The 27,158-nt window shown below is 45.9% G+C and overlaps 1 protein-coding gene across 1 annotated transcript in view; it reads right to left on the bottom strand.

Moving 5' to 3' along the window:
- LOC111155592 (family with sequence similarity 171 member A1) overlaps positions 1 to 27,158 on the bottom strand; it is a 128,681-nt gene that overhangs the window by 5,639 nt on the left and 95,884 nt on the right. Inside the window, exons 5-6 of the mRNA XM_022515843.1 lie at positions 23,602 to 23,778; positions 1,042 to 1,158 (exon numbers count right to left, since the gene is read on the bottom strand). Of these exons, the coding sequence (XP_022371551.1) occupies positions 1,042 to 1,158; positions 23,602 to 23,778 (294 nt within the window). The remainder of the gene's footprint in view (positions 1 to 1,041; positions 1,159 to 23,601; positions 23,779 to 27,158) is intronic.

The raw sequence follows: 27,158 nt of genomic DNA, 5'->3' as shown, positions 1-27,158 counted from the left end.
ATGGGACCGATGTCTCAACACTCCCATCAAATCAGTTACTCTGGGAGTCTGAGTGTTCATTCCGGTGATCATTCCACTGCTGACATATTTTGGAGTCCTTCATGACAAGAGACAGCATTCAACCATAGCACATTTTGACCTACCTCAATTGCCTACTTTATTCACCAGACTTGGTGGTGCAGAACTCTTAGATATGTCTGAGAAAAATCAAAGGGACCCTCTGAGCCTCAAGATCTGCCACGTCTCACTAAGGAAGGGGTCTAAGTGATACAGATTCTAAAGGCATTTTGAGTATCAGAAGCCATCACTGGACAGAATTCTCCAAACGTGACTATTTTAAGAAACAATTCTAGAATATTCACTGGGATAACTTAGGGCATATAGGTAAAAAAAAATTTTTTTTTTAGTTACGCTTTAAAAAATATGAATCAATTCACATATGCTTAATGGAGATGAATATTGTTCTAGACACAAAGCAACTAGTTTGTTTTTAAGCCTTTAGGAAATGTCAAATCAAGCCTTTTGCCCCCAGAAGGCTCTGATGGGGACTGTTTGCCAGCGGCTCTGAGGAGTGCCCTGCCCCCACATTTCTCTTACTACAGGCCACAGCTGTCTCTGGAATTAGGGAGGAGGTCTGAACCGCCCCTGTGGGCTTTAGATTAGGAATTCCCTATGGCAGCTGTTTGAGTAAAACAGAGACAAGAGACAGGAGTATGTTCTGTGCATTATTCTTATCCTATCCTAGATGGGAAAGTCACAATCAGAACTCCTCCACTCCCACAAAATACCTTCATTTGGTCATTTGATTTTCAGATTTTCAACCATTTTTAAAAACTCATCTCTCCACCCAACGTGGGGCTCGAACTCACGATCTTGAGATCAAGAGTTACAGGCTCCACCGACTGAACCAGCCAGGCGCCCTTCTCAACCGTTTCTGAGTAGGATGTGATCTCCCTGCTGAAGTAATTTTCCAAAAGCATACTTAGCCTGGACCCTCAAAGAAATCACTGCCCACCATCGGGGGTGTTGGCTTCGTGTTACCTGGGTTGGGAGGAGACATGGCAGCCACCCAGTACCCCAGCTGAGGGGCGATGTACGTCCACGTCCTCTGGTTACCTTCCTGGTGCACGAGGCCTAGACCGCTCTTCAGCCACGTTCCTGTGGGATGCAGAAAAAACGTCAGCTGTATGCATGCTAAACACCTATTTCAGGCGTACACATATCACACCAGTCATGTTACAGTGTCATGTTGGTAGCCAACAGCGTCCAAAAGTCATCTAGGGATGGCACAAGCTTTTCGTGGATTCTTTTCAGCTTCTTTCAGGGAAAATGGAAACTTTAGTTTTTTCCTTGCCTTTCTGATTAAATATTACTTTCAACCACTTTCTCAAACATCCTTGCTTGCAAACACAGATAATTCTACCCGAAAACTTTGGAGTATAGTAGAATAAAGGTCGCAAGACAAGGGCTGGTGAAAGCGGAAAGAAAAGGTGGGGGGACGGCTAATGCAACATTGTTTACACTCTTCATTCTCAAGAAAATAAGCCAATTTCCTGTCCAAAATTACACACTGATGACATTGGAATTACTTATGAAAGTTTAAAAAAAGATACAGAGAATTCTTGGTCTCATTTTTGCAAATTCTAACCCAGTAAACCTGGTTTAGAGGTGTGTATTTTGATTTTATTTTTTAAGATTTATTTATTTATTTTGAGAGAGCGAGAAAGAGTGAGTATGTGTGTGGGGGTGGGGAGGAAGAGGGAGAAAATCCCAAACCGATTCCCCACCAAGTGTGGAGCCTGATGCAGGGCTTGATCTCACCACCCTGATACCATGACCTCAGCCAAAACCAAGAGATGGACATTTAACCAACTGAGTCACCTAGGCACCCCTTAGGTGAGTATTTTTAAAAGCTTCCACTTGATTTTGGTGCTGGAGAACACTGGATATGTCCACGTCAGTGCTTTCAGTTATTAATTAGTATTTAACACTAATGAGCACCTACTATGTACAGGCTGGTCACAGCAGATGTATTTTATAGGCACTGTCTATAATCTCACAGCAACACTATAGAATAGGACTTATTTTCCCTTTTGGACAAGGACACTGGAGATTGGGGAGGTATCCTGAGGGGTACAGAGCAGGAGCAGACTCACATCTGTCTTTCCATCCATTCGTCCTCAGGGCCAGTGCTATTTCTCATCTACCCTGCTGCATCTCCTATAAACCTTCCCAACATTGGTGACTTTTGCCCTTTTTCATTTTTCCAGACACAGACCCAGTGCCCAAGGTCACCTGTCTCACAGGCAGAGAACCTTGCTTTGAGGCCCATGGCTGCGGCTGGCAGCGGAAGGCAAGGGAGAGCGCTGGCCAGCCCTCCAGCCAGCTGACGGCCTCACTCAGCGGGTCTCCTGCCCTGCCTCAGTGCCCAGGGTGTTCCACGGTTGAGCCTGTTCCGGTAAAGTCCCACTACCTGTAACAGGCCAAGGGCAAAACCCGGTCCCCTCGAGGCCTGAACGCCAATGTGCACCAACCATTCTCCCCTCTGGTCTCCAAATCCTTGCCTTCCTCCCCCCCCCCCCCCCCCCCCCCCCACCACACACACACATCAGGAGGTGGCAACAGTGGATTGTTCTCCCGGAAGAAAGAAACAATACTTGGCGCTGGCTCTAGGGCCTGTCAGTTGCCATAGCAACATTCAAATGCAGTGGGTGGAAGGTGCCCCTGGCAAAGCCTCCAGTCTTGCTGCCTCCTCTGCTCAGACAGCGCTTAAACAAAGGAGGAAGGCCGGAGAGGCTCCTTAGCAAGCGTCCAGCACTGTTGGACCTTCCCATGCAACAGGTTAAGTCGCCGCTGGAGAGGATTTCCATTCACATCAGACAAGAATACAAACTGGGAGGTTTCTCAGCTGAGTCGGTGAACAAGGATGCCCAGTTCAGATTCACCTGCTGAAGAACACCAGCCGAGAGAGGACTGAGCTCCTCAGAGCATCGCTTAGTTCTCCGGAGTGTTAAAAAACAAGACCACAGGCCCACAAAGGTGCCACTTAGGTTAAGGCCCCAAGTCCATAAACCAAGACTTGGTACCTCACCTACTGCAGTTTCATCACCGCAGGTATGTAACCTTTAACCAGTCAACACAGAATTTCCCGGTGAATATTAGGGAGTTTCCTGATAGACCCCTTCCGCTCCTCTTAGGACGGCAACCTTGCCAATAAAGTCCTTCTGTCTTTTGTTTGCGCCCTCACTCAGCCTTTAAAAACCTTTCTCTTGTTTAGCTCAGTAGAGTTCCCCCCTCTACTTGCTAGATGGGATGCTGCCCAATTCACGAATCCTTTAATAAAGCCAATTAGATCCTAAAATTACTCCACTGAATGTTTTTTAACAAGTGCTCCTGAGGAAATGGAAACGCAGGACCTTTGACACCTGCAGCTTAGGGCCTTCTAGGCTTGGGAAGAAAGCTTCCCCGAAGGTAGGGAGCAGACTATTGGCCACCGTTTCCAGTTTTCCGCTTGGGGAGCCCATGCTGTTTGGTGCCCGACTTCCACGCCAGACCCCACTCCGCCTGGGGCTCCCACACAACACAGCCCTGCCAGGATCTCCACCTCGGCCAGGAGGCGGCCAGGAGGCAGCGTGCACTCTTTGGTTTGTTTTTCCGAGGCTGGATTCTTGAGTCAATGCTCTGCAAAGGGAGTGGATATCCGGTGAGGCTGAAGGGACCCAGACAGAGAGACCTGAAGCTCATGGATCCTAAATGCTGCTTATTCAAACCTAACCTGACAGCTAAGTTGCCTCTGCCTTCGACAACACGAGCACATCAACTAGAAAAACACTTCTAAAATTGCTTCCAGCTAAACTGGAGGCAAGCCTGGTGAATGGAGCCCCCAATTCCCCAGCTGATAAGTTTCCCAGTCCAGCCTGGACGGCCCTGGCTCGGCAGTGGTGGCGGTGGTGCCGGCAGGAGCCAGAGAGGCCAGCGACTGGAGACCACGCCACTGCTCTGTGCACCTGCTCTGGGAGCACAGGGAAGGCGGAGGGGGCTTCTGGAGGATGTAAGTTTTGAAAAACAGGCAGCACTGTCAGCTGGGGGTGGGGGTGGGGAGGACACCAAGAGGTAGAAGAGGAGGAGGTAGTGTGCAGGAAGGCACGGTAAGTGCTGGGAAGATCCCTGGGGATGGGATGCAGGCAGGGTGCGGCGGGAGGGACGGGCTGGAAAGGGCTTCCACTGCCACTAAAAATGGTATGGAGGGTCCTCAAAAAGTTAGAAATAGAACCACTCCATGGTTCAGTAACTACACTACTGGGTATTTGCCCCCCAAACAGGAAAACACTAATTCTAAGGGATCCATGCTCTCTGTCTACTGCAGCATTACTTACAATAGCTCAACCACGGAAATAGCCCCAGGGTTCAGCGATACGTTAGTGGATAAGGCAGATGTGGTATACATACAACAGAATATTACTCAGCCATGAAAGGAATGGAATCATGCCATTTACAACATGGGCGGAGCTAGAGGGTATGACGCTAAGTGAGAGAAGTCAGAGAAAGACAAATACTACATGATTTCAATACTACATGATTTCACTCATACATGGAATTTAAGAAAAACAAATGTGCAAAGGAAAAAAAAAAGACACAAACCAAGAAACAGACTCTTAATTATAGAGAAGACACTGCCAGTCACCAGAAGGGAGGTGGGCAGGGGGAGGGGTGAGACAGGTGAAGGGGACCAAGGCGGACTTATCACCATGACCACCAAGTGTTGTGTGGAAGTGCTGAATCCTGATACTGTGCACCCGAAACTAAGACAACACTATGTTAACTGGAATTAACATCAAAAACTTAATAAAAAAAAAAAAAAGAAAAAAAAAAAAAAAGGGAGGCCCTGGGCCCTGCAGGTGGAGGTTGGGCGAGCTCAGAGCTCTTTTCCCCACCTGCCCCTTTAGCGTCCCACCCCCTGACCCTCTGCTCCTCAAACGTCAGCTCACACGGTGTACACCTGACTTAAGTCTGTGGCTTTGCCGGCCACGGCTGCTCTAATTGCCCATGGTTTTTCTCTCTTCCAGAAACTTCCCCATCTTTCAAGACTCAAGTCACGTCATGGACTTATCTTGAGTGTCTCTAGGACTCAAGGACTGTCCCACGTCTCAGCACTCCTGGGGCGTGTGTCGATGCGTCACTTTTCCAAAATATACGTTGCTTCCGTTGCTAACCCCTGGCCCGCGTCTTGCCTCCTCTCTCTGACCGGAGGCTCCGTGAGTTGGGGCCCGGGTCCTAAATTCCTTTTGTCTTCTTCCCAGCACTAAGAAATATCCCCGGCATAGGAGCTCAGTAGTACCTGAGCATGAGAAGGCTCTACATGCAACCCCAAAACTATCAGAGGACCTTCTGTGAAAAGCTGGGTGTGGCTGTCAGGGCAGACATCCTTACAGAAGTGCGGCTCACATTCAAACTGAAGGGAACCAAGCAGCTGGGAAAGAAGCATTTATTTGGCCTGGGTTTTCAGGGAATGAAGGGAGACACTATCTCAGGATTCAGCAGTCATGCTGTTACTGGCAAATGCCATTTCCAAGCCGGCGTGTTTTGTGGGAGGAAATGAGCCACGGGGAATACGAGAATGAATGAACTGTGCGCTAGAACATATGCTTCTCATTAGAGAGATCCTGATGCCGCGGGATGAGGACGACCTCCCCACCTGAGGAGCCAGCACACGTTAAGAGATTCCTGGGCTCCCTGTGAGGGAACGGGTGCCGGGAAGCTTCGCTGGTGATCCTGGCCAGCAGAACAAACACGGCTCTGGAAAGGCTCTTCTGCTGAATAATGGCTACATGAGCACAGCCCCTGGGACCAGGGTGCCAAGGAGTGGAGGTCCCTCTCACCCAGGGTTCTCCTTCTCCTTGCTCTGAACTCGTCCTTCGGGCCTCTTTCCATCACTTCCCGAGGAGGGCCTGCTAGACTCTCTCAGGGTCCTCTTCACAGGTGGGTAGTCGAGGCAGCAGCTGGGACATGGAGAGTGTCAAGGGCCAGGCACCTCGGGAAGGTGTGCAGGCGGGCCCCTGCGCTTCCTCATGCCCCATCCCATTGGCCAGGCCAGGCTGCCACCTTCTTCAGGCACAGCTACTGCCCTGAGGAGCTGGCCAGCTGTTATGGGGGTCTGTCGGGAGTGGGCTGGTGGCTCCGTGTGGCTCTGACCCAGTCCTTGGCAGGTCTATTACTGGGGACTGAATGTGTATGCAGGGTGTATGAGTGACACCGAGGAAAGGAATTCTGCATTACCGAAATGTCTAGATCAGTAGCTTTCAAATAGTTTCCTAAAGCATTGGAACTCTCTTCCTCTAATGAAATCTTAAACAGAAATTCATACATAAAAAAGATGTAGGATGAGTTTCTCCAAAGGAAGGTGACAAGCACACCCCTCCTCCCTCAAGGCTGCCCACCACAGCGACGCCACAGCATCTCCTCAACATGGTTTGGAAACTCTTTTCTCTACAGCATGGGTTTTATTTGTCAAAATGTGAAATAGAAGTTTTAACAAAAATTCTAAAAGGTGTCATTTACTTCTGCCTTGTAAAATTGAATATAGTTTTGATTTTTCAGGATAACTCAGGGCCATGGTCACGATCAACCACAATGCTAGCTATTGATGACTTTACGTCCCTACTGAAGAACGGAAGTGTTTGCTCTTACATTTGCTATACCCTCCCATACGCTTGCTCCTTCCCTCTCTCCCCTGCTGCCTTCTCCCCTTCCTTCCTCTATGCTGCTACCAGTATTCCTGTTACCAGCTCTGGTCCTTCACCCCCACCCTCCACCCCCCACTGCAGTCGCCATCAGAACTAGATGACCCACCTTCTTAAAACTGTGTCTGAGTAATGTCCAGAGGCAGTGTGAGAGACTGGGGAACAACAGCAGTTATCCAGCAGTGGTGTTCTGAATCTAAGTTCAGTATTTCTTTCCTTCCACACTATACCCTCAGATCAGTTTTTGTCTGGATTATCATTTTCTAGAATTAAACCTTACCCAGTAGAGAGATGGAGAAATATTTTCAAGAATACACACTTTGCTGGAAAGTCATCCTAGTCTTTTGAAAATGAATTAGTTATGTATTCTGCTGGCAAGGTTCGTTGTGCATAAATCACCATGAGTTCTTAATTTGGAAGCTATGCTTAACCACAAAGATTATTACACCCAATAAGTGACAGGCAAGAGAAAGGCAAGATTTCCGCTCACCTGTAAGATCTGATGGGCTCTCTTAGCAATCACCAAGAGTGCTACCTTCTTGCTATGTGACCAAGCAGTCATGAAATCAGCCTTTATTTGCAAAATATAAAGCAAAGTGAGTTAAAAAATATAACCAATGGCTATCAAAATTCTAAAATATGAAAAAGGGCTCAAAACACATGTTGAACTCAAACATGCCCTGTAGGGTTCATATTTACCTTGCTTCTCTTGCCTGCCATATTTCCTTCTCCTGCAAGTCCCTTTTATAGGAACCATACTAACTCATCTCTGCATTTGGTAACAGGCAGAGAAAATCCTGATATTGGGAGCACTACTGATTTTGAAAAGGAAACTCTAAGTGACAACTGACACTTGAACTAATTGCAAGCCGAAGCTGACCCCTTGTACATTAGGCAATGCACAGGGACACAAGCCACTGCTCCTGCAGTGAGACATGTCACTGACACGGGGCTGACACAAGTCCAGCTGTCCGAAGGGCCAGCTGACTGCATGGACGGCTTCCCCAGCGTAAGACAATCCTGCAGGTGAGTTTCTAGCTCTGCCACTTTTTAGCTATGTGAACTGTGCGCCTGCGGCAGAGGGCGCAGCAGAGGGCCTGAAGGGCCCCGGGAACAATCCTGGAGCCGTTTCAAAATGCTCTTGTCAGGTAACAACACACGCATCCTCGGGTAGGTTCTGGTAGTTGGGTGTTCTCCCTCTTGCAGCTGACATATTCAAATTGATCTATTTCCTTTGAAAGAGACTGGGGTGAATGCCACTAGGTCTAGGGGCTGGGACTCATGAGGACATTCCACAGCCACTCAGAAAACCCACCTCCAAGTTCTATCGGTCAAAGGGTGAGTACTGAACAGCTATACTGTGAAACACGGCTGTTTCAACTCCTACACCTGCACTTTTCACTGCAAGATATCTGGGGACATTTATAGTGAGAGGTGGGACACATGCATGCGTAGGGCAGGAGTGAACCGGTGGTAGGAACCCACGACGGTCTCGCCTCTCAGCTGCTGGCCACAGCCAGTAACTGTCTCCTCTTTCCAGCTCTGTGACCCTTGCTCAGTAACTAGCACGGTGTGGGCACTGGCTCTTCTGAGAACTATCTTCTTTTTCTTCTTTCTTTATTTATTTGTGGAGAACAATTTCTTAAGAAGTAGGTCCCTCTCCGATCCTAGCAAGTGCTGCTGCAGCTGCTTTTCACGCTAGTCTTAAACACGGAGTCTCTCCCGATCCCGGAATATGCTGGATTTCAACAGGATCTAGACAGGACTTACTTTTCAGGGCTTTCATTTGCATTCTCGAGGGCTATAACCTCTTCTCTACTTTTCTACCAGCCGTGACTACAGAAGTATCAAGGTCAACGTCTAGTTTACTCTATGTTCTGTGCCAGGATCCCTTCCTAAAATCAGAATATACGACTCCATCAGCCCTAAGTCACACGTATCAGTATAGCAGAAGTGGCGACAATTTCTACTTTGATGATATTGTGGCACAGCCTTCTTGTTTCTCCCCAAATTTAAGTTCATGCCTTTGAGCAGCTATGCTTCCTTCTTTAGAATTTTTCTTCCATGAGATCTTTGAGGGGGAGGCATTTCTTGTTAATTACATAGCAAAGTATTTACATCGTGTCAATTATCCAACCATTCTTGTTGAAAGCAATCAAACTGAAGAGTAAAAAGTTTTGTACAGATGGTTGGAGTCTTAGGGCTTCAGGCAACCACATTTCAGAACTGATTTAAATAAGAATAAAATTAAGGACAACTCACTATAACCAACGACCTTCCGTTTAAGCATAAAATCAGAAATACGCTGAATTATTAGAAATTAAAACAAGAAATGAACCTGTATTCAGCTACACCATGTTCCCTGGGTATTTTTAGGGTAATTTTTGAGAAGTACCTTCTTAAAAATAACTTTAATCTAAGCAAGTGACTCTTCTTTTTTCCTTGAAGCTTTAGCTGAGCTATCAGAAGCCTTACTGAACCAAGGTTTAGAAAAGAGTAATGGTAAACCATTAAAGATTCTGGCAAAGTTATAGAAAGTGTATGCCTTAAATAGGTAGCTGAAAGCATTAGGATACATAATAGCATTAATAAAATTTAATGAGCAAATTTTGGATTTATAATAGGTATATATAAATTTCTAGAAAGTAGCTATTTCTTTCTTGATATTCTGTATCAGAGTACAGGCTAATTACACCCATATGGAGGGAAATTTTGTTCATTACCCACTAATGGGAGGCACAGCCACTACTCCCCAGCGTTAGAAAACTCACTCCCAATGAAGGAGAGCATAACAGAGAAGTTTACAAACATCTGTACAGATGCAGTAAGAAGCCTCAAACCAATGCTTGCTGAAGAGCCTGTTACAACAGAGAGCTTGTTAAAATGCAGGTTCTGACTCGGTGGATCTGAGGTTCTAACAGGCTCTCTAGTGTGGACCATACTTGGAAGCAGCAAAGCTCTAAATTATTGGCACTCTTGTGGGCGTGGCGATTCTTCCGGAGAACCGTGATGCCATTTCCCACAGTGCTGCCGTGGTGCACCAACTGGACAGCCAGTGCTCAATGCAACTTCAGAAATATTTTCTACAATATTTTAAAATATAACCCAGTCACTCGTCAGAGGACCAGCCAGGAGTTGGCAAATTCAAATGCCTACAGATGCGGTTGTGAAGGGGCAGTGATGCCTGCGGACCCAGCTATTGCCTCTGGATGGGGCCACATCGATCCCAACCTTAAGCCCTTTGCATTGACTGTTTTCTGCCCAGAATGTTCTGCCCCCAAGATATTCCCATTAGGCTCCTAGGTATCTATGGGACCTCGGCCCTAATGTCACTTCTCCAAAGGCTCTAACCAACGAATCATTCTCTCTGACATCACTCTACCTCACAGTCTTACGGTACTTAGGTTCTATGAAGCAAGCTGGCTCGCTGTCTGTAGCCTTCATTTAGAGAAAGCGTCACAATCACAGGGACCTTCCCAGCTTTGTTTTGTCATTGCCTTGACCCCAGAATAAGCAGGGCACAAAGAAGCTCTTCAACAAATATTTGCTGAACTCTTCAATTTTCAGAAAAGAGAAGCCCAGAGAAGAATTCCATGGGAAATCTTTCATTTTTAAATGTTGGCAGTAAATTAAAACACCGCAAACAAACGACTGCCCCCAAACCACCCACAGGGGCCAAATCGAACACCCCCGGGAATGGGCTGTTCTGCATTCCCAGATGTGGCGCGTCATTCTATTAAGCCGCATCAAGTCTTGGCATGGAAGTGGAATGCAGAAGAATCCCGTATACTAGGAAAGGAAGGATCTGGAGTCCGGAGGAAATCATGTTTTGCGTCTCTCCTGCACTCCCTGGGATGCTGTGCTTGTGCTGAATTTTGGCTTCTTTCTGATTAAGCAAGATGGTAGCTTCCCACCCCCAGGGCTGCTCTGAGAATAGTGAGGAGAAATGTTGGTTTATAGTAATATAAACTGCTTTGCTAATGGATAAGCTCAGCCAAGAATGAGTAGGGGAAGAAAAAAACCCAACCTTTCTCCAAATGATCCTATTTTTCTTCCCCGTCAATGTAGGCACATTTCGAACTGCCCATGTGAAATCCCTGGGCAGCCACGTACACCTGCGTCTATGAGTACGGAGCAAGCAAGGGTCCTTCTGCAGATCTTCTGCAGACCCCTCGAATGGAGTGCATCCTCTGTAGGCTGGGTTTGCTCTGTGTGTGTCTGGTTTACGCACACGTACGCGTATCAACACACATAATTTCAAAGGAGTGACTCCGGGTAAGGGGCCAAAAAAAATCAACATAGAACATCATCTCTGTTTGGTTATATGCCAGGTGCTTCATGGACCTTGTCTCTCTCCAGTCCTTCTACAACCTTGAAAGGTCGGTATTCTCTCTCTCATTTCCAAGGCTACCAACACTAGCCTCAGAGAAGGGAGTGATTTGCCCAAGGACAGGCTCACCCCTAACGTTTGCAGAACTCAAGACAAGAGTAGAAATGGATGTCCATTACAACATATCTAAGTATTTAAAAGTTACAAAGCAGGTGATTGTGTTGTTAAATCAAAGTGTCCTACCCTCTTGAATATAACTTTATAGAATCCGCAGTCTAGGACTGGATGTAGAATTCTTCAGTGCTTTTTAGTTATGTGCTGGAACAAATGGCATGAGGAGAGTTGGTCTGAGACCTCTACCCCTTCTCAACTCACCCTCTGCCTCTTGCATATGTGGATCCTTACTCCATGTCCAGGCTCATGACCCAGCCAGCGGACACTCCTTGGCCACCCTTCTGGGACATGTTTATGTGTAAATGGGTGGAGAGGTCTGCCCTTCGGGAGAAGGACCTGGGGTACGGCACCTGGAAACCAGCTTAGGACTGGGTGGGCAGGGAACCCTGGAGTCTAGGGTACCAGAAGGGTATTCTAGATTCTAGGTGACCATATCCTTTTAGGTCAGTGGATGCCTTATGCCATGGGGAGAGGACACAGCTGGATGAGGGTCAGAGTGAGGTCCTCTAATGTGGAGGGTTAGAGCAGCTACCCCTCTTGCTCAGGCTAAGGCTGGTACTGCCCAAGGGGCAGAAGCACTAAGAGGCAGAATTTTATTCCAAAAGATAAAATGGGGTGCTTGGGTAGCACAGTTGTTTAAGTAACTGATTTTTGGTGTTGGCTCAGGTCGTGATCTTAGGGTCATAGGGACTGAGCTCAGAGTTGGGCTCTGCGCTCAGTGCAATGTCTGGGTTTCTCTCTCTCTCTGTCCCTCCCACTTGTGCTATCTCTCTAATAAATAAGTAAATCTTATAAATAAAAGTTCAAAAGATAAAATGACCTATGTAAAGGTTTTCTCAGTAGTACATATATTTTCAAGATTAAATCAGATTAAATCTGGAGTGTTGATGAAGCTTTGCCTAAAATAGACATCAGGCCAGGACTATCTTTCCTTCCGATGATTTCCAGACCTGATTAACATACAAAATTAATTTAGAAGGGAAACAAAATTCTTATGCAATGTGTTCAAATTATTTAAAAAGTCATTATGTGTTAAAAATATCCCAATATAAAAGAGTGTAGTTCATACGAAAGTCTGAAACAGAAACAGGCTATAAAATTTCAAATTAAATTAAAATAAAAAACAGCAATGTAACGTAGTACCGGATGACTCTAGGGCACTTGTCACTTGTATAAACATGACCGAGACATAGGGCAAAGCTTCTTTTGTTTTTTTTTTTTAAAGATTTTATTTATGTATTTGACAGAGATCACAAGTAGGTGGAGAGGGAGGCAGAGAGAGAGAGGGGGAAGCAGGCTCCCCACTGAGCAGAGAGCCCGATGCGGGGCTCGATCCCAGGACCCCGGGATCATGATCTGAGCCGAAGGCAGAGGCTTTAACCCACTGAACCCACTTCACCCACAGGTGCCCCTGGGTGAAGCTTTTGAACTCAGTGTGCTATGACTCCATTCTCCTGCCACCTTTTTCTAGCTGAACTTGCCAAGAAATTCTCCTCTTTCCACAGACTTTGATCTTACACTTCCTTAATATGGTGGGGTCCCTGATGAATGGCAGCTACCGAGTTCAGTTCTCTGTGATTCTATACTATCCACTAGTCGGCTCCTAAGTGTATATACAGGCAATGACAGTATCCGATGGCTTTAAATTCAGTATCACATCCTGATGATGCAGAATATTCCTCATATTAAGTTTTACAAGATTAATATCAGAACCCAAACCTCAGATTTTAAAACCCTTGGCGAATAATTCCCATACACCAAATAATCTCTCTGGGCCAAAAGGTTCCAGTTTGAAAAACCTGGCATCTTACTCAGGAAAGTGAAGACCTTGGGATCTTCATCCCACCTGAGTCCTCCTCTCTGGGGTCCTCACCTGGGAGGTCAGGACAGTAACATGGGTTGCTGTAAAGATCAAGGGTACGGAGTTGTAAGAAGGAAGAGCAGGCCGGGGCTGAAGTTGGGACACCGGGCAGCCGGCCAGGCTAACACTTGTTTGGCACAGCAGAAGACTTACGTGCCTGCTTTGCTCAAATCAAAACCTATTCTGAACTCTAAGAGTTATCTGGAAATAGGGAAACAGCACTGACATTCAAAACATGGACCAGCTCATACAAATATGAAACAAAGATACGTACAGCCAGTCAGACTGGATACCTGGGGCCTCCCAGCCACACGCAGCCCTGGCTGAGAGTGGATATTCAATTTAAAGGCACTAGGACTTTCCTGTACCTGTTCTTTCTTATATCATGCTTCACCCCTACTGTAGAAGCTGAACATGAGCACCATAATAGCAGTGATGACTGTAATAACGATGGCTAACATGCCCAGAGCTCTATACCGAGTACAAGGCACTGTTCCCAACTTATGGCCCAGGGGTGTTAAGGCGCTTGCTCAACATCACACAACTACTAACCCATTGGTTACTAGGAGGAGCCGGTGTCCCGGCCCAAGCTTGGCTTCACGCTGCCCATACTCTACAGACTCCTGCTAAACATGGTGCAAATTCTATCCCAAATACCTTTCCCTGTAATTATCCATTTCAACGGAGAGAACTGAAAATAGAAGACATTTTAAATTTATTTTAAAATTATGGCAGCTTCCACCTTCCTATTTTTCACCCAGGCTGACGTCAGAACGAGCAATGGCGGACACAGTGCTTCAAACGCAGGCCGAGGGGCAGTGGCAACGCAAGGGGGCCTGGAGGCTTCCAGGTGACCGGGAGGCCAGCAAGAAGATACAAAGTTGCCACAGAAAATCCACAACGTGAATATTCTGTAAGTGGCAAGTAAGAGTTGATCGTAAGACACATTTCCTTCCAGGAGGAACACACCGATCTGTACACACTCCAAGGCCACGAAGCGGGCAACAGTCACTTGTAAAGCTTGCCAAAAATGGTTTCAGGGAATCTCAAGCACAGAAGTTCTAGTTCTGTGTAAAGTGACAACTGGGAAGATGAAGTCTGTAAGAATAAGGTCTCAGAACAAAAATGGCCCTGAACCACAACGACAAGGTAGCCCATGTGATGGCATTCATTATTCTCTGAAAAGTCTCATTTCAGGGCTGGGGGGGCAGTGGTGGCTATAAACACAAAAGGCTTAACAATTCCTAGGAATGGATTGATATCACAAGAATGGTTTTTTTAGTTGCTAGGCAACAACTGAAAAACAAAGGTCCATGTTCTGAGATCGCTGTGCCAACGTTCTCCCCAGCCGCAGCACATGGGCTCCTCAGCCTGAGCGTTCTCCCCTCAGACAACGGGGGCCGCGCCTCACAGTGATGATGCTCATGGTCTGTTGTGGCAAAAAGATGCCCATCTGTGTCTCGAAACCACACCAGTTTGTTGGCCACGTGGCAGGTGAGATTTCCGGTCAGCGAGAGTTCCGCCGAATTGCCACCATGTACCCAAATGACATCCTGTCCCTCCCTCCAGTGTTCCTTTCTGTCCTTTCCATCATTTCAGTCGGCTTTCTTTGCAGGTAAATTACCTTGGTTTCTCCGACATATCCAACAGAATCCGGAATTCACTTTTGCAGGCAATTTTAACATCTGGGGAAGTGGAGACTCCTTTCCTGAGAGTTATTTATTGGTTTCTAAGAAATAGCCTTCTCTGGGAGAAGATTTACTTCTTGCCATCTTTCTTAAGGATCTACTGACATCACACTTAAGATTAGGTAAGTCTGCTTCCTTCTTTGTAGTACTCTTTCCTACGGAGTCTGTTCTTTTTAATTTAATTTTATTTATTTATTTGTCAGAGAAATAGCACACAAGTGGGGGCGCGGCAGGCAGAGGGAGAAGCAGGCTTCCCGCTGAACAAGGAGCCTGATGTGGGACTCGATCCCAGAACCCTGGGATCATGACCTGAGCCGAAGGCAGAAACTTAACTGACTGAGCCACCCAGGTGTCCCCAGAGTCTGTTCTTTTTGAAAAATAAATGATGGCATGTATGGTTCTATTGAAAAATAAACGATGGCATGTATGGTTCTAAAATTAATATCATGAGAGTAAATATGCACTTAATTGCTAGAAACATGAACTCCTTTTGTTCTAACTTTTGCCCAGCCCGTATAATATAGTTTATCCTTGTAATTCAATCTCTACATCTCAGTATTCGGTATGTCACCTTTCCTCCCGACGTGGGGCTCAGGATAGAGAGAGAAGAAGATAAGGCAGTGATATTAGGTTCATTTTTTTTTGCCAGTTCCAAACATAATTTGGTGCTATAAGAACTCCCATCCCTACTTCCCCCCACCAAAAAATACAATGAAATGGAAAAAACATCCAGATCTACATTTTAAATCAAGCTCCACCTCGGAGGGCAGGCTGTCTAACTTACCTAAATGGACTAATTCAGAGAGCCCGGGATCGGCAGTCACGTTCACCGTCTGAAGCGGAGACCAAGCCCCTCCAGGCCAGCTCTGAGAGGGGATCCTGACTGCCTGCTACATATGCACCATACAGGCATGCTAAGAGGTGGTTCACTAACTGCCATTTCTATAGCAACCCACACACACTCTGCAGGCTGTGTTTTGGGAAGGCAGTTAAAACTGGATTCTACAATGTAGCTCCACTTAGAAGATGCTTTTATTTCTGTCATCTCGTTAGTATGAGAGTATTCAAATGCAGTAACCCAACTGATCATTAAATGGCAGAAACTCATCACATCCAGAAACCGAAAGGTTGATTTCTTGGCCAATGTCACTCGGTCACTTTCAATCTGAACCACTGACCTGGTTTGCATGCTCAGAAGTGACCCTTCCTCAGGGCATCAAGTCAGATCACAGTCTGACAACCGGGAACATCGGACAGCCATCTGCTGTCCCAGTTCTAGACGAGAGAGCAAATGCCTGTAAAAGCAAGGGGACAGAATGCTCCTGGACGGCCCAGAAAGCCTCAGCTACGATGCACTCAGCAGGACCAGTGAAACTTCATGTGCCAGACCCGAACAGGAAAACCACTTCCTCCAAAGGACACACTGCACCCCCGCACGTGACTGATGAGGACGTGTGCATGTCCACGACACCCTCCCCCTTCCCCACCCATGACACAGACACTGGCATTGTTCTAGTTTGCAAAAGAGCACCATTAGAAGATCGTAAGCTCAAGAAATCCGCTAACTACTCAAAAGAAAGACTTGTGCTCACTACACCAAGTCCCCTCCTTGCAGCATCAAGGCTTCAGTGCTGCATGTAAATACAGCAAAGGTCTGAATTCTAGTATATGCAAGCTGCACTTCTTAAAAAAAAGCTTTTTTTTTGGAAAGGGCATGTAACAATGAGCCAATTCAAACTGCTGCAACATACTAAACAAAATCCAACGTTACTTATGTTCTCAGAGTGCTGATCTATTAGGTCATCCTCCGATGAACATGTGGGTTGAAGGGTGGAGATGCTAATTTGTATAATGAAAAATTTCTCGCTTGTTCCAAAAGAAAGAAAAAAGACAACTGTAGCCACTAAAAGAAAGCAGAAGACAAGAGCGATATATGGCGGCATCAAATACGGAGTCCACTCTAACGGTGTCTGAAAGGGAGTCCCTCTAGGTCCCTCTCTTACACTTTGGTTATCTGGCAGTCACGGACTGTGGTATTCGAGTTAGTGTTAACATGTGGATTTATTTTTCAAATAAAAGTCCCATGGGAGTAAAAGCGATTTCATCTTTCTTTAGAGAGTTTGAAGTCTTACCCTATAACAAAGCTGTTATCACTCTGAGCATCAATCCTCACTCCTGGCACAATGCTGGAGGGCTACCCGGATGGCAGGAAGTATGGACTGTGGCTGCACCAGGCACCCCCACTTCGGGCCTGCAGACCATGAGCTAGAATCTACAATTTTTTTTTTTAAAAGATTTTATTTATTTGTCAGAGAGAGAGCGCACAAGCAGGGGGAACAGCAGGCAGAGGCAGCAGGGAGCCTGATGTAGGTCTCGATCCCAGGACCTTGAGATCATGACCTGAGCTGAAGACAGATGCTGAACCAACTGAGCCACCCAGGTGCCCCTAGAATCTACATTCTAATACTAGAACGGTAAGAGCTTCCCTGTTGCAGGCCTTTTAGATCAAGGATCACATTTTTCTGTATGAAGTCAGTACGTATTTTCAGTTTGTGGGGACATCCAGTCTCTGTCTCATCCACTCAGCTCCATGGGCGTAATGAGACAGCACTCATGCAGACCATCCACAAATGGGTATGGTTGTGTTCCAGCATCTTAGTCCCTTTAGGTTGCTATAAAAAAAAAATAACGTGGGGAACCCGGGTGGCTCAGTGGGTTAAAGCCTCTGCCTTCGGCTCAGGTCATGATCCTAGGGTCCTGGGATCGAGCCCTGCATTGTGCTCTCTGCTCAGTGGGGAACCTGCTCCCCCCCCGCCCCGCCTGCCTCTCTGCCTATTTGTGATCTCTGTCTGTCAAATAAATAAATAAAATATTTTAAAAAATAATGTATTTGGTGGCTGACGAATTACACATATTAATTGCTCACGGTTCTGGAGGCTGGGAAGCCCAAGATCAAGGCGCCGTCAGAATCAGTGTCTCATTAAATCCCACTTCCTAGTTCACAGATGGCATCTCCTTGCTGCGTCCTACATGGCAGACGGGGTGAGGGAGCTCCCTGGGGTCTCTTTCACAAGGGCACTAATCTCATTCCTGAGGGCCCCACCTTCATTACTCCCAAAGGCCACACCTCCAAACACATGGGGGTTACGGTTTCAATTGAGGAACTTTGGGAAGGAGGATACAAACAGTCAGTCCAAAATGTCCAATACAATTTTACTTAGGGATGCTCACTTTTGAATTTCATATAACTTTCACGTGCCATGAGATACTCTTCTTCTTTTGATTGTTTCTTCAGTCATTTAAAAATGCAAACACCATTCTTAGCTTTGCTGTAGTTTGCCGACCTCGATTTAGGTGAACAATTCTTAATGGAGTCACAGATTACTGTATCTGGCTGTTAAACAGTTTGGAACTACAATATTTTGATTTACCTTAAAAGCACGTAATTTAAAGTATTAAAATGGTTTGAAGTGATTATTGTGTGTGAATTAACCATAAACAGCTACTAATTAGTAAGTAGTATTTTATGCCCAAGATGGGTTCCTACTTTTTTCCTGATCTGATAATACTGTCTTGGAACTTTTTATTTAACTAAGATAACTTAATTTCTACTTGAATAATGCTATTACTGATTAAGTATAACAAAATAAGAACCTTAATAATAAAAAAAACAGTAAACAAAACAAAACAAAACAAAAACCCCAACTTATGAAATATGTAGGCTTCTACTGAGTTTAGGAGGTTAAAGAACATACGGTTTCTTTGAAATGTCCATCATTCTTAAAGTTTTCTGAAAGCATATTTTAATTCATTTGATTATTTCTTAATGCCTATGCAAATGTTGACTTCTCTGGGGCACATACAAGCTGTTATAACCAGGAGTTCGCAGTTAAATTTCTCGCAGTAGATGCTAGCTTAAAAAGACCATTTAAGTGAAAATATACATGTATACAATGAAGGTTCCTGACAGCAAAAGGCTTGATGCAGTGGGGATTATTTCCAGGGAAAAAGCAGAGAATCAGGTAACTTATATTTCAGAGACTTCCTAAAAATGTACATTTCTTTGTTTTCATGCACTTCTGTATTGTGTTAATTTCCCATTGCTTCTGTAATAAATGACCATGTGCTTAAGGGCTTAAAACAACCCAACTAGGGGTGCCTGAGTGGCTCAGTGGGTTAAAGCCTCTGCCTTCGGCTCAGGTCATGATCTCAGGGTCCTGGGATCGAGCCCCGCATCGGGCTCTCTGCTCAGCAGGGAGCCTGCTTCCCTTCCTCTCTCTCTGCCTGCCTCTCTGCCTACTTGTGATCTCTGTCTGTCAAATAAATAAATAAAATCTTTAAAAAAAAAAAAAACATAACCCAACTGTATTCTCTTGTAGTTCTGGAAGTGAAAGGTCTGAAGTCAGTTCCCCTGAGCCCAAGTCAAGGTGTCCACAAGCTTGGATCCTTCTGGAGGAAGGAGGCTCCCAGGGGAAAATCTGTTGCATTGCCTTTTTCAATATTCTCATTGCTGCCTGTGTTCCTTGGCCTGTGACCTCTTCCTCCATAGTCAAAGGACATCATTCGAGTTTCTGCTTCTAACACCCTGTCGCCATCTCCTCCGGTTCTGACTCCTCCTGTCTGCTTCACAAGGACTGCCATGATCACAGTACGTGCATCTCTCTGTTCATACGTATATGATTGTCTTCTCTATAGACAGTCCTCTTAAGTACAAATGTTATTTCATAATACATTCAACTGCCCTGATAACTAAGAAAATGCAAGGCCCTGCCCATATGTATTTCTAGTATCACTGTAATACATACAATTTAAGTGAGAAGGGCTACATGGCTGTTTAGGGGTTGGAGAAAGGGATTTGAAAAGAGGGATCCCGCCCACATAATGTGACAAGCTATGGGGACCCCGTAACGCAGCCGGGTAAGGGGAGGAGCACACAGTTTGGTGCTGTAGCAATGCAGGTGTGCAGAAGACAGTGGCTTGAAATGAGGCAGAGTGATAGGCAGGGGCTGGCTCTGAAGGCATCTGTGTGCCCGAGAAGCATGGATTGGTACACTATGAGTAGCTTGGGGACAATCTCACGTGGGAAAGTGGTCTGTGCTTTGGAAAAATAACCTACATAGCGATACAGAAGACCTAGTGGAGGGAAGAGAGATGGAAGGCGCTCCAACAGCTACAGGAATTGGGCAGAAAACAGGGCAAGAGTCTGAACCGAGGCAGAGGTAAAATGGAGAGGATGGAGAGAGGGAAAGCTTGAGAAATGCTGATCTGACAGCAACACAGGACCAGATGTGGCTGCAGGAATAAAGTGGGGACAACTCTCTGGTTTCTACTCTGATGGTCTGGTAGGCGATATCCTTAACCAAGAGAGGGAACACGAAGAGGTTTAGATGCTGGAGTGAGAGTTCACTAATAAGCCTTAATTTTAGGCATCTTGGACTTGACTTTCCCGTGGCACATTCATAAATGGATGTCCCCTGGAAGGTCAGAAACACAGAGCAGAAACCAGGACCTGGGTGCATGGGGAGCCATGGGAATGAGGGAAGAGGTGAGATGACCCAGCAACTGATATAAGGTAAAGTAGCAGTTGGGCAGAGGGCAGAGGCTAGCAGCCAGCAGACGAGGAGGACCCAGGGGGAAAGTGAGTCAGAGAGTCAACAGAGGAGGGCCCTTCATAAGGAAGGAAGCCCTTCAAATGTTGCAGAGACATCAAAGCGGATGAGGAGGTCACCTGCCTTCAGAGTCGTGCAGCTGCTTGGTGACCCTGTTTCCCAAGAGTTGGTAGCAGGAACAGGATCACAGTGGGCTGAGAAATGGAAGCAGCACATGGAGAACAATCCTTCAAGAGATCTGGGTTAAGAGGTTTAGAGGGCACAGTCTGTGAGAGCTTTCTACAGGATAGGGAGACTTCTGTTTACTTTATAAACTCTTACAATGTCCTTGCTCTGTGCTAGGTACTCTACTAAGCCTCTTACAACCATTAATTCATTTTCTCCTTGGAGTGGTTAACTTTTTGTGTCAACTTGACTAGGCCATGGTCCCTAGATATTTGGTCAAGCACATATCAATGTTGCTGTGAAGGGATTTTTAAAATGAGATTAACAATATTAAATCAGTAGGCTAAGTAAAGCAGATTACTCTTCATAATGTGGGTGGGCCTCATCTAGTCAGTTGAAGGCATTAAGAAAAAGACTGACCTCCCCCAAGGAAGAGAATTCTGCCAGCAGACTACCTTTGGGCTCAAACTGCAGCACTGGCTCCTCTCTGGGTCTCCAGTCTACCTGTTGACCCTGCAGATTATGGATTTGCCAGCTTCCACAAATGTATAAGCCAATTCCTTAAAATAAGTCTGTTTCCTCCTTTACTTCCCCACCTACCTACCATACACACACACACACACACACACACACACACTATTGGTTATTTCTCTGGAAAACTTTGTGTAGTACACTCACTTTAACAACATTAGGTATTGTTATTATCATCATTTCACAGTTGAGGAAACCGGCACAGAGAGGTTATGTAACTTGCTTGGGGCCACACAGCCAGTGGGTAACAGAGTCGGAGTTCTAATCCAGTGTGCCCCCAGACCACTTGCTCTTAACCACATGCTATGCTGCTGCTCCAGAGCACTGGCCTGGGCATGTTTGCGGCCAACTGGGAGGTCGAAGGGAGAAAAGCAGAATATACAAAGAAATAAGAGCCTTGACGAACACGTCTTATATGAATGAGAAAACAGGCATGGGGATTTGCTCAAGGTGGGACTTACAGCTTTACAAGAGCAGACCCAGGTTTTCAGGATACAAAATGCGAGATGTCTCCCTTCTCCTTCCTACTTTCTCCTGTGTGCTTCTGAGATTCTCCTAGTCAGGCCCCTCTCAATTTGTTGGCTTCTGGGAGGTGCTGGGCTCCTTACGTCCCAACTAAGTCATGGAGTACACATGTCGGTGGTAGCCTATCTCAGTGCAGTGTATGTTAATGAAATGGCACCGTCCATCCATCAACGTCAAGTTTAGTATGTCTTTAGTAAAATCAGTGAATACCACACAATTATGGCTCCTGTTAGTAATTATTTGGAAAGCAAAACAAAATAAAACAAACAAAATAAAACCAAACCCCACCAAACCCCAGACACCCAACAGGCATTTTCTTTTCAAATATAAATTCCCAGAACTATGATTTGACTACTCATGGAATTAGGTATCTTTGAAAATACATTGGACATCAAACATCTCCCAATAATCTTTATGCAAAGTCTAATGCTTTAAAATCCTGGACGAGGGCATCTGAAAACTGGTATTTTCAAGCTTGACTTTCAAGGGACGGAATACCCAAGGGGTGTAAGAATGAAGACGGTATGGAAATCCAAGCACACAGACATGTGAGCCCATATTGCTGTGATGAGCATCAACTATAAAACTTCCTACAGAACAGTCTGGAAAGATGTATTAAAAGCTTTAGAATTTCATACATTTTTAATCCAGCAGCATCACTTCCTCTAAAATTTTATCCTAAGGAAACAATCATGGCCACGCCTAAAGATTTAGCTACAAAGATATTTATCCCAGCCCTGGTAAGAACAGTAATGTTTTCTCTAGTTCTAGGGCACAGGGCCACCAAGTTACGACACACTGACATAATGAAATACTACGCAATCATTAATTCTGAGGTTGCAGACTCACAGCAGATGCTATGTAAAGATGTTTACGATATGCTACTGATTTTTAAAGGCAAGTTACAGAACAGTGTACAGCATGTAATCCCATTCCTGTTAAAAATATATTTTGTGGAAGGCAGTCTTTCTAATAGGGCCCCAGGGATCCCCACCTGCCGGCGTTCACACACACGTACGGTCCAGCCCACCCTGTACCCACGTTGGGCCCTGTGAACAACAGCATCAGGAAAGAAGTGACGGTGTGCCCCTTTGACATTAGGCTTTAAAAGACTGGGGTGACTTCCATTTTGTCCACTTGTCCTTCTGTGTTTTATTTTACTTTTTTTCCCTTGGGTCATTTGCTCCGGTGAATGCAAGCTGTCACGGTGTGAGCAGCCCCATGGAGGGACCCCCAGGGCAAGGAACGGAAGCTTCCAACCGACAAACCAAGGCTGGTGAGGAGCCAAGGCCTGCAACAGCCCTGCGGGACTGCAAGCGCGTCACCAGCCCCGGCCGGACCCCGAGATGAACCTAGCCCTGGCTGGCGGCCCAGCTGCAAGCTTGCTAGAGGCCCTGACCCAGAAACCACCCTCCCAGCTAGGCTGTGCCTGGACCCCTGACCCTCCAGAAACGTGAGCTAAGAGATGCTCAGTGTTGTTCGAAGCTGCTGAGTCTTGAGGCAATCTGTCATCCAGCAACAGAAACCTATCACGTACGTGCATGGTGGAACGACCGGGAAGATGTAATGCAAAATTCGATGAGTGGTTTTCCTCTAGGTAGGGGGATTATGGCTCATTTTAGTTTCTCTTTTGGGACATTGTTGGCAATGTTTTTCCTTTTTCATTAACTTAAAAACCACATGACCGAGAGAGATGATAGAACTTTCACAGGATAAAAGGTTAAAGATTAACGGAGCTGATTTCAGCTCTAATAACCTTTAAAGACTCAAGTAAGTTAGCTTACATGTAGCACAAAAACAAAAGCAAGAGAACCCTCCAGAGAGTGCACCTGCATGGCCCAGTGGCGTGAGCTTCACCAGCCAGAAACCGCACAGTGCATTCAGTACCTGTAAGGAAAGGAGACTTGGACAGGCTTCTTAAAAGAAAAATCCATCAGTCATGAAGTCACCTGCTAGCCAATCACGGAGTCTCGCTTACCCAGCTTCTGGTCAAACCGCCACGCCGCCACGTAGGCATTGTGCCTCAGACTGCTATGCGTGGCCAGGGGCACGGTGACATAAATGGGGCCATCCACCAGCACTGGCGTTCCATCGCCGCTGAGCAAGTGGACGCTGACGGCTGTGACTGGGGTCAGGTCGTACCTGGTGCCGTTTCCTGGAAGCAAGAGGGATTCTCCATCACATGCGCAGAAGGGACCTACGTGGGGCTCAGGCCGCCGTCTGCACCCACCATTCACAAAGTACGGTGCCTCCTACATGCCAGGGACTGTAGTAAGCACTTGGCATTTCTAAAATCCTCACCACGCCTTTGTAAGGCAGGCAAAATCCACATTTTATATGTAAAAGCAACAGGCTGACGGAGGGCAGTCGTCATAGGAGCTGGTCCCCAGGGGCGTGGGGGTCTGTCTGGGATCCAAGCTCAGGTTTGCCAACTCCAAATACACTGCAGTGCTTTGCTTTCAAAAAGGGGCCTCAAAAGGAAAAGACTCATCTATAAAGTGAGAGGACGGGATGTGCAGAAATCCCTGACATCAACTCCTAGACAAAGTCAGCCCCATGCACGTGTTAATTATTTGGCAGAGCCCCATTGTGAAACCAAATGTTTTACATTAGAGACTGCTTAAAAAAAAGGGGGTTCTTTTTTTTTTTTCCCCAAGGAATGCTTCTACTAAAAGTAAACTACTGAAAACTTGGACTTGAAATATTTATGAGTTATTTTAGTTGCCATTGTTATTTTGATCTGTTTAAAAGGAATTTAATACCCCAATTATTCTACATTAGAGGCCTTTTACCCGAGCCGATGCTTTAATGACTGCCTACTTTATAGATAAATCAGGGAATGCTTATGACAGTGATATTATATTTATATACTTAAGTAATCCATTTCAGGACAATTTTTCTCCAGTGAAATATAATATCACACAAAATGTTTTCTGTTATAATTTTAAATCTTGCGCACAATGACAAAAGCATGGTGATAAAAAAAAAAATGTAAGCTCCATCAGAACATAATCTATAGGATTTCTTTTTTTTTTTTTTTAAGATTTTATTTATTTATTTGACAGAGAGAAATCACAAGCAGGCAGAGAGTCAGGCAGAGAGAGAGGAGGAAGCAGGCTCCCTGCTGAGCAGAAAGCCCGATGCGGGGCTTGAACCCAGGACCTGGGATCATGACCTGAGCCGAAGGCAGCGGCCTAACCCACTGAGCCACCCAGGTGCCCCAATAGGATTTCTTATTAAGGTACTTAGATACTTACCAACCCATCAACTCCCTGAGCTAATGCAAACCTTCACTTAGGATTAGATATAAACACTTCAAGTGAATCTAAGTGAATTTTAGGGTTCAACACCAGTTATAGCTAAACCCTTCGTAGAGCAGCGTATATATGGGTCATGACAGTGTTACCTTTCACAATTTATGCCCATCTCTGTCCTTGAAGGAAAAGGCATGATGATGGGAATTTTATTAAAAGGTCCATCCTGGAATCAGGTTCAAGTTCTGAAATCTTGTAGTCTGGCCATTTCACTTTAGGGTAAAGAAAATCCAAACCCAGGATTTACCAGATTTCTGGTCAAAGCATCTTCTGGATGGAGACCTAAACGTGCCAACTGCCCCAAGAAGACACAGGAGTAAAAAGCCAGGTCTACCATGTACCTCTCTAGGTTCTGTTAGACTCTCTGGATGAGACAGAACTGAAAACCATGGGAAATTCAGGAACTCACTAGACTTGGTATAAACAACTTGGACATACGTTCTCAACTGGGGAGTGCTGCTGCCGCCAGCAAACCGATGCAGGAGGTCCGCAGAGGGAAGCAGCAGGTAGGTTAGAAAAACCTTCCAGACTCATCACCCAGCCTTGCCTCCCACTTAGTTCCACCTCCTCATGCCCACTCAGGAATTCTCCCTTCCTTCTTTCTTTTGCACACTCCTCATCCAGAAAGCCGGGTTTCCAGTACCCGATGCCCCCTCTAGCTGCACACGTGGCCTCAGGCAAGTTACTTTGCTCCTTAGGGATTTGTTTTTCTTATCTGCATCATCTGGACTAGATGCTTTCCTATGAGCCTATGGAAAGAAAACAGACTCAGCTATAAACATTCAGAAGTAAGTACAGCATTGCAGAAAAGGGCATCTTAGTTAAAGCAATATACATTAGGTTCATGTGATTTAAGGTTCTTTTAAAAGCTCTCCATTAGAAGACACCGTAGGCAGTGAGACCCGCTTTCTTGAGCCTTCTTTTCTCTTTCTCAGTGCCCTGCTAAATGTCCACTCCTACTCTATGCCTTCCCAAACACTCTCTCTTTACCCTCCCACTCTCTTTATTCTGGAAGGGCTCAATTGTTTCCCTTCCAGGCCTTATTCTAAGACTGCGACAAAGCACTGAGGTCTGTATATAATAAGGTCTTTCCTTTTTGTTCCCTCCTGATGTTACCAGGCTCCGGTCATGACCGAATAAAGATAGTAGTCAGGCAAAGCCAGCAGGGTGAGGGGCAGCACCACTGGACCAAGCTTAGGAGGCCTCCGACCCATCCCTTATAATGTGAGGGATTTGGTTCGGAGAGCATCTAGGGTTCTGTCTGGTTTTGACTTCTGTTACCAGCTTTGCTGGTGGTTAGTCATTTTACCGACTCCTCTCTGTCTTCCTGGAGTTACTAGCAGGAGTCATTCCTTGAAAACCCTTGGGAATGTCAGAGGGCAGTGGTGTGCCTTCTTAGCAACCAGAGTGGGGAGTGTGATGCCGGGAAAGTGTAGCATCTCTGACCCGTGTGGGGGATGAGGTTGCCCCGTGTGACACCAGGATACTGTGGAGCAGGTGGACGCAGGGGAACGAATGAGAAAGTGGGCCAAACCTCCATCTGGCTGAGTTGTTCTATTTACAACTCTGGAAATTCCCACTGACTGGACACAACCAAGAATACTCTGAGGAAACCAGCCTTCAGAGCCCTTTCCAGTCCCATTCGTGGCCTCCATTCACCATTCCCAGACTTCAGTTATGACCCACCATTTCATAGGTATGTGTGGGCCCGGCCACGAGCAAGTGTGGGGGGTGCGGGGAAGAGAGGCTCTGCATCACAAAACCAGAGACAGGCACCTAGCTGATGAGATGTCGGGGTGCTAAGCAAAGCCCACGCTCCTATTGCCCTCACGGGTATGAACCAACACGCCCAGGGGTGGCCGCCTTTCCTAGCAGCGCTCAAGGAGTGTCTGATTCCTCTTCCCACATCAGCTGTCAGTTATTTCAATGGAGAACAAGTTGCATGTAACCTTCTGAAGACCTTCCTTCTTTCCTCTGAAATAACAGAGTGATTTTAAAATAAAGCAAACCCCACTAAAATCAATAGTTCTATGTCTTTGTGTTCTTCTCCCTTCCTCATCATCTTGGGTTTCATAATTTATTCAAGAGCTCTTGGAAGAGGGGCACAGAAAAATTAATGAGCTCTGAGGAATGAGGCCGTCCCTCCAAGTTAGGGTTTTGTGATTGTGCACCATTTGTTGGGGACACTGGCAGGAGGTTGCATGATGGTCTCAAATTGTAC

This window comes from Enhydra lutris, unplaced genomic scaffold (genome assembly GCF_002288905.1).
Source record: "Enhydra lutris kenyoni isolate GAN:26980312 unplaced genomic scaffold, ASM228890v2 scaffoldscaffold42, whole genome shotgun sequence".
NCBI lineage: Eukaryota > Metazoa > Chordata > Mammalia > Carnivora > Mustelidae > Enhydra > Enhydra lutris.
Note: the sequence above shows the minus strand (reverse complement) of the source record. Positions and strands in the feature narration are given on the sequence as shown.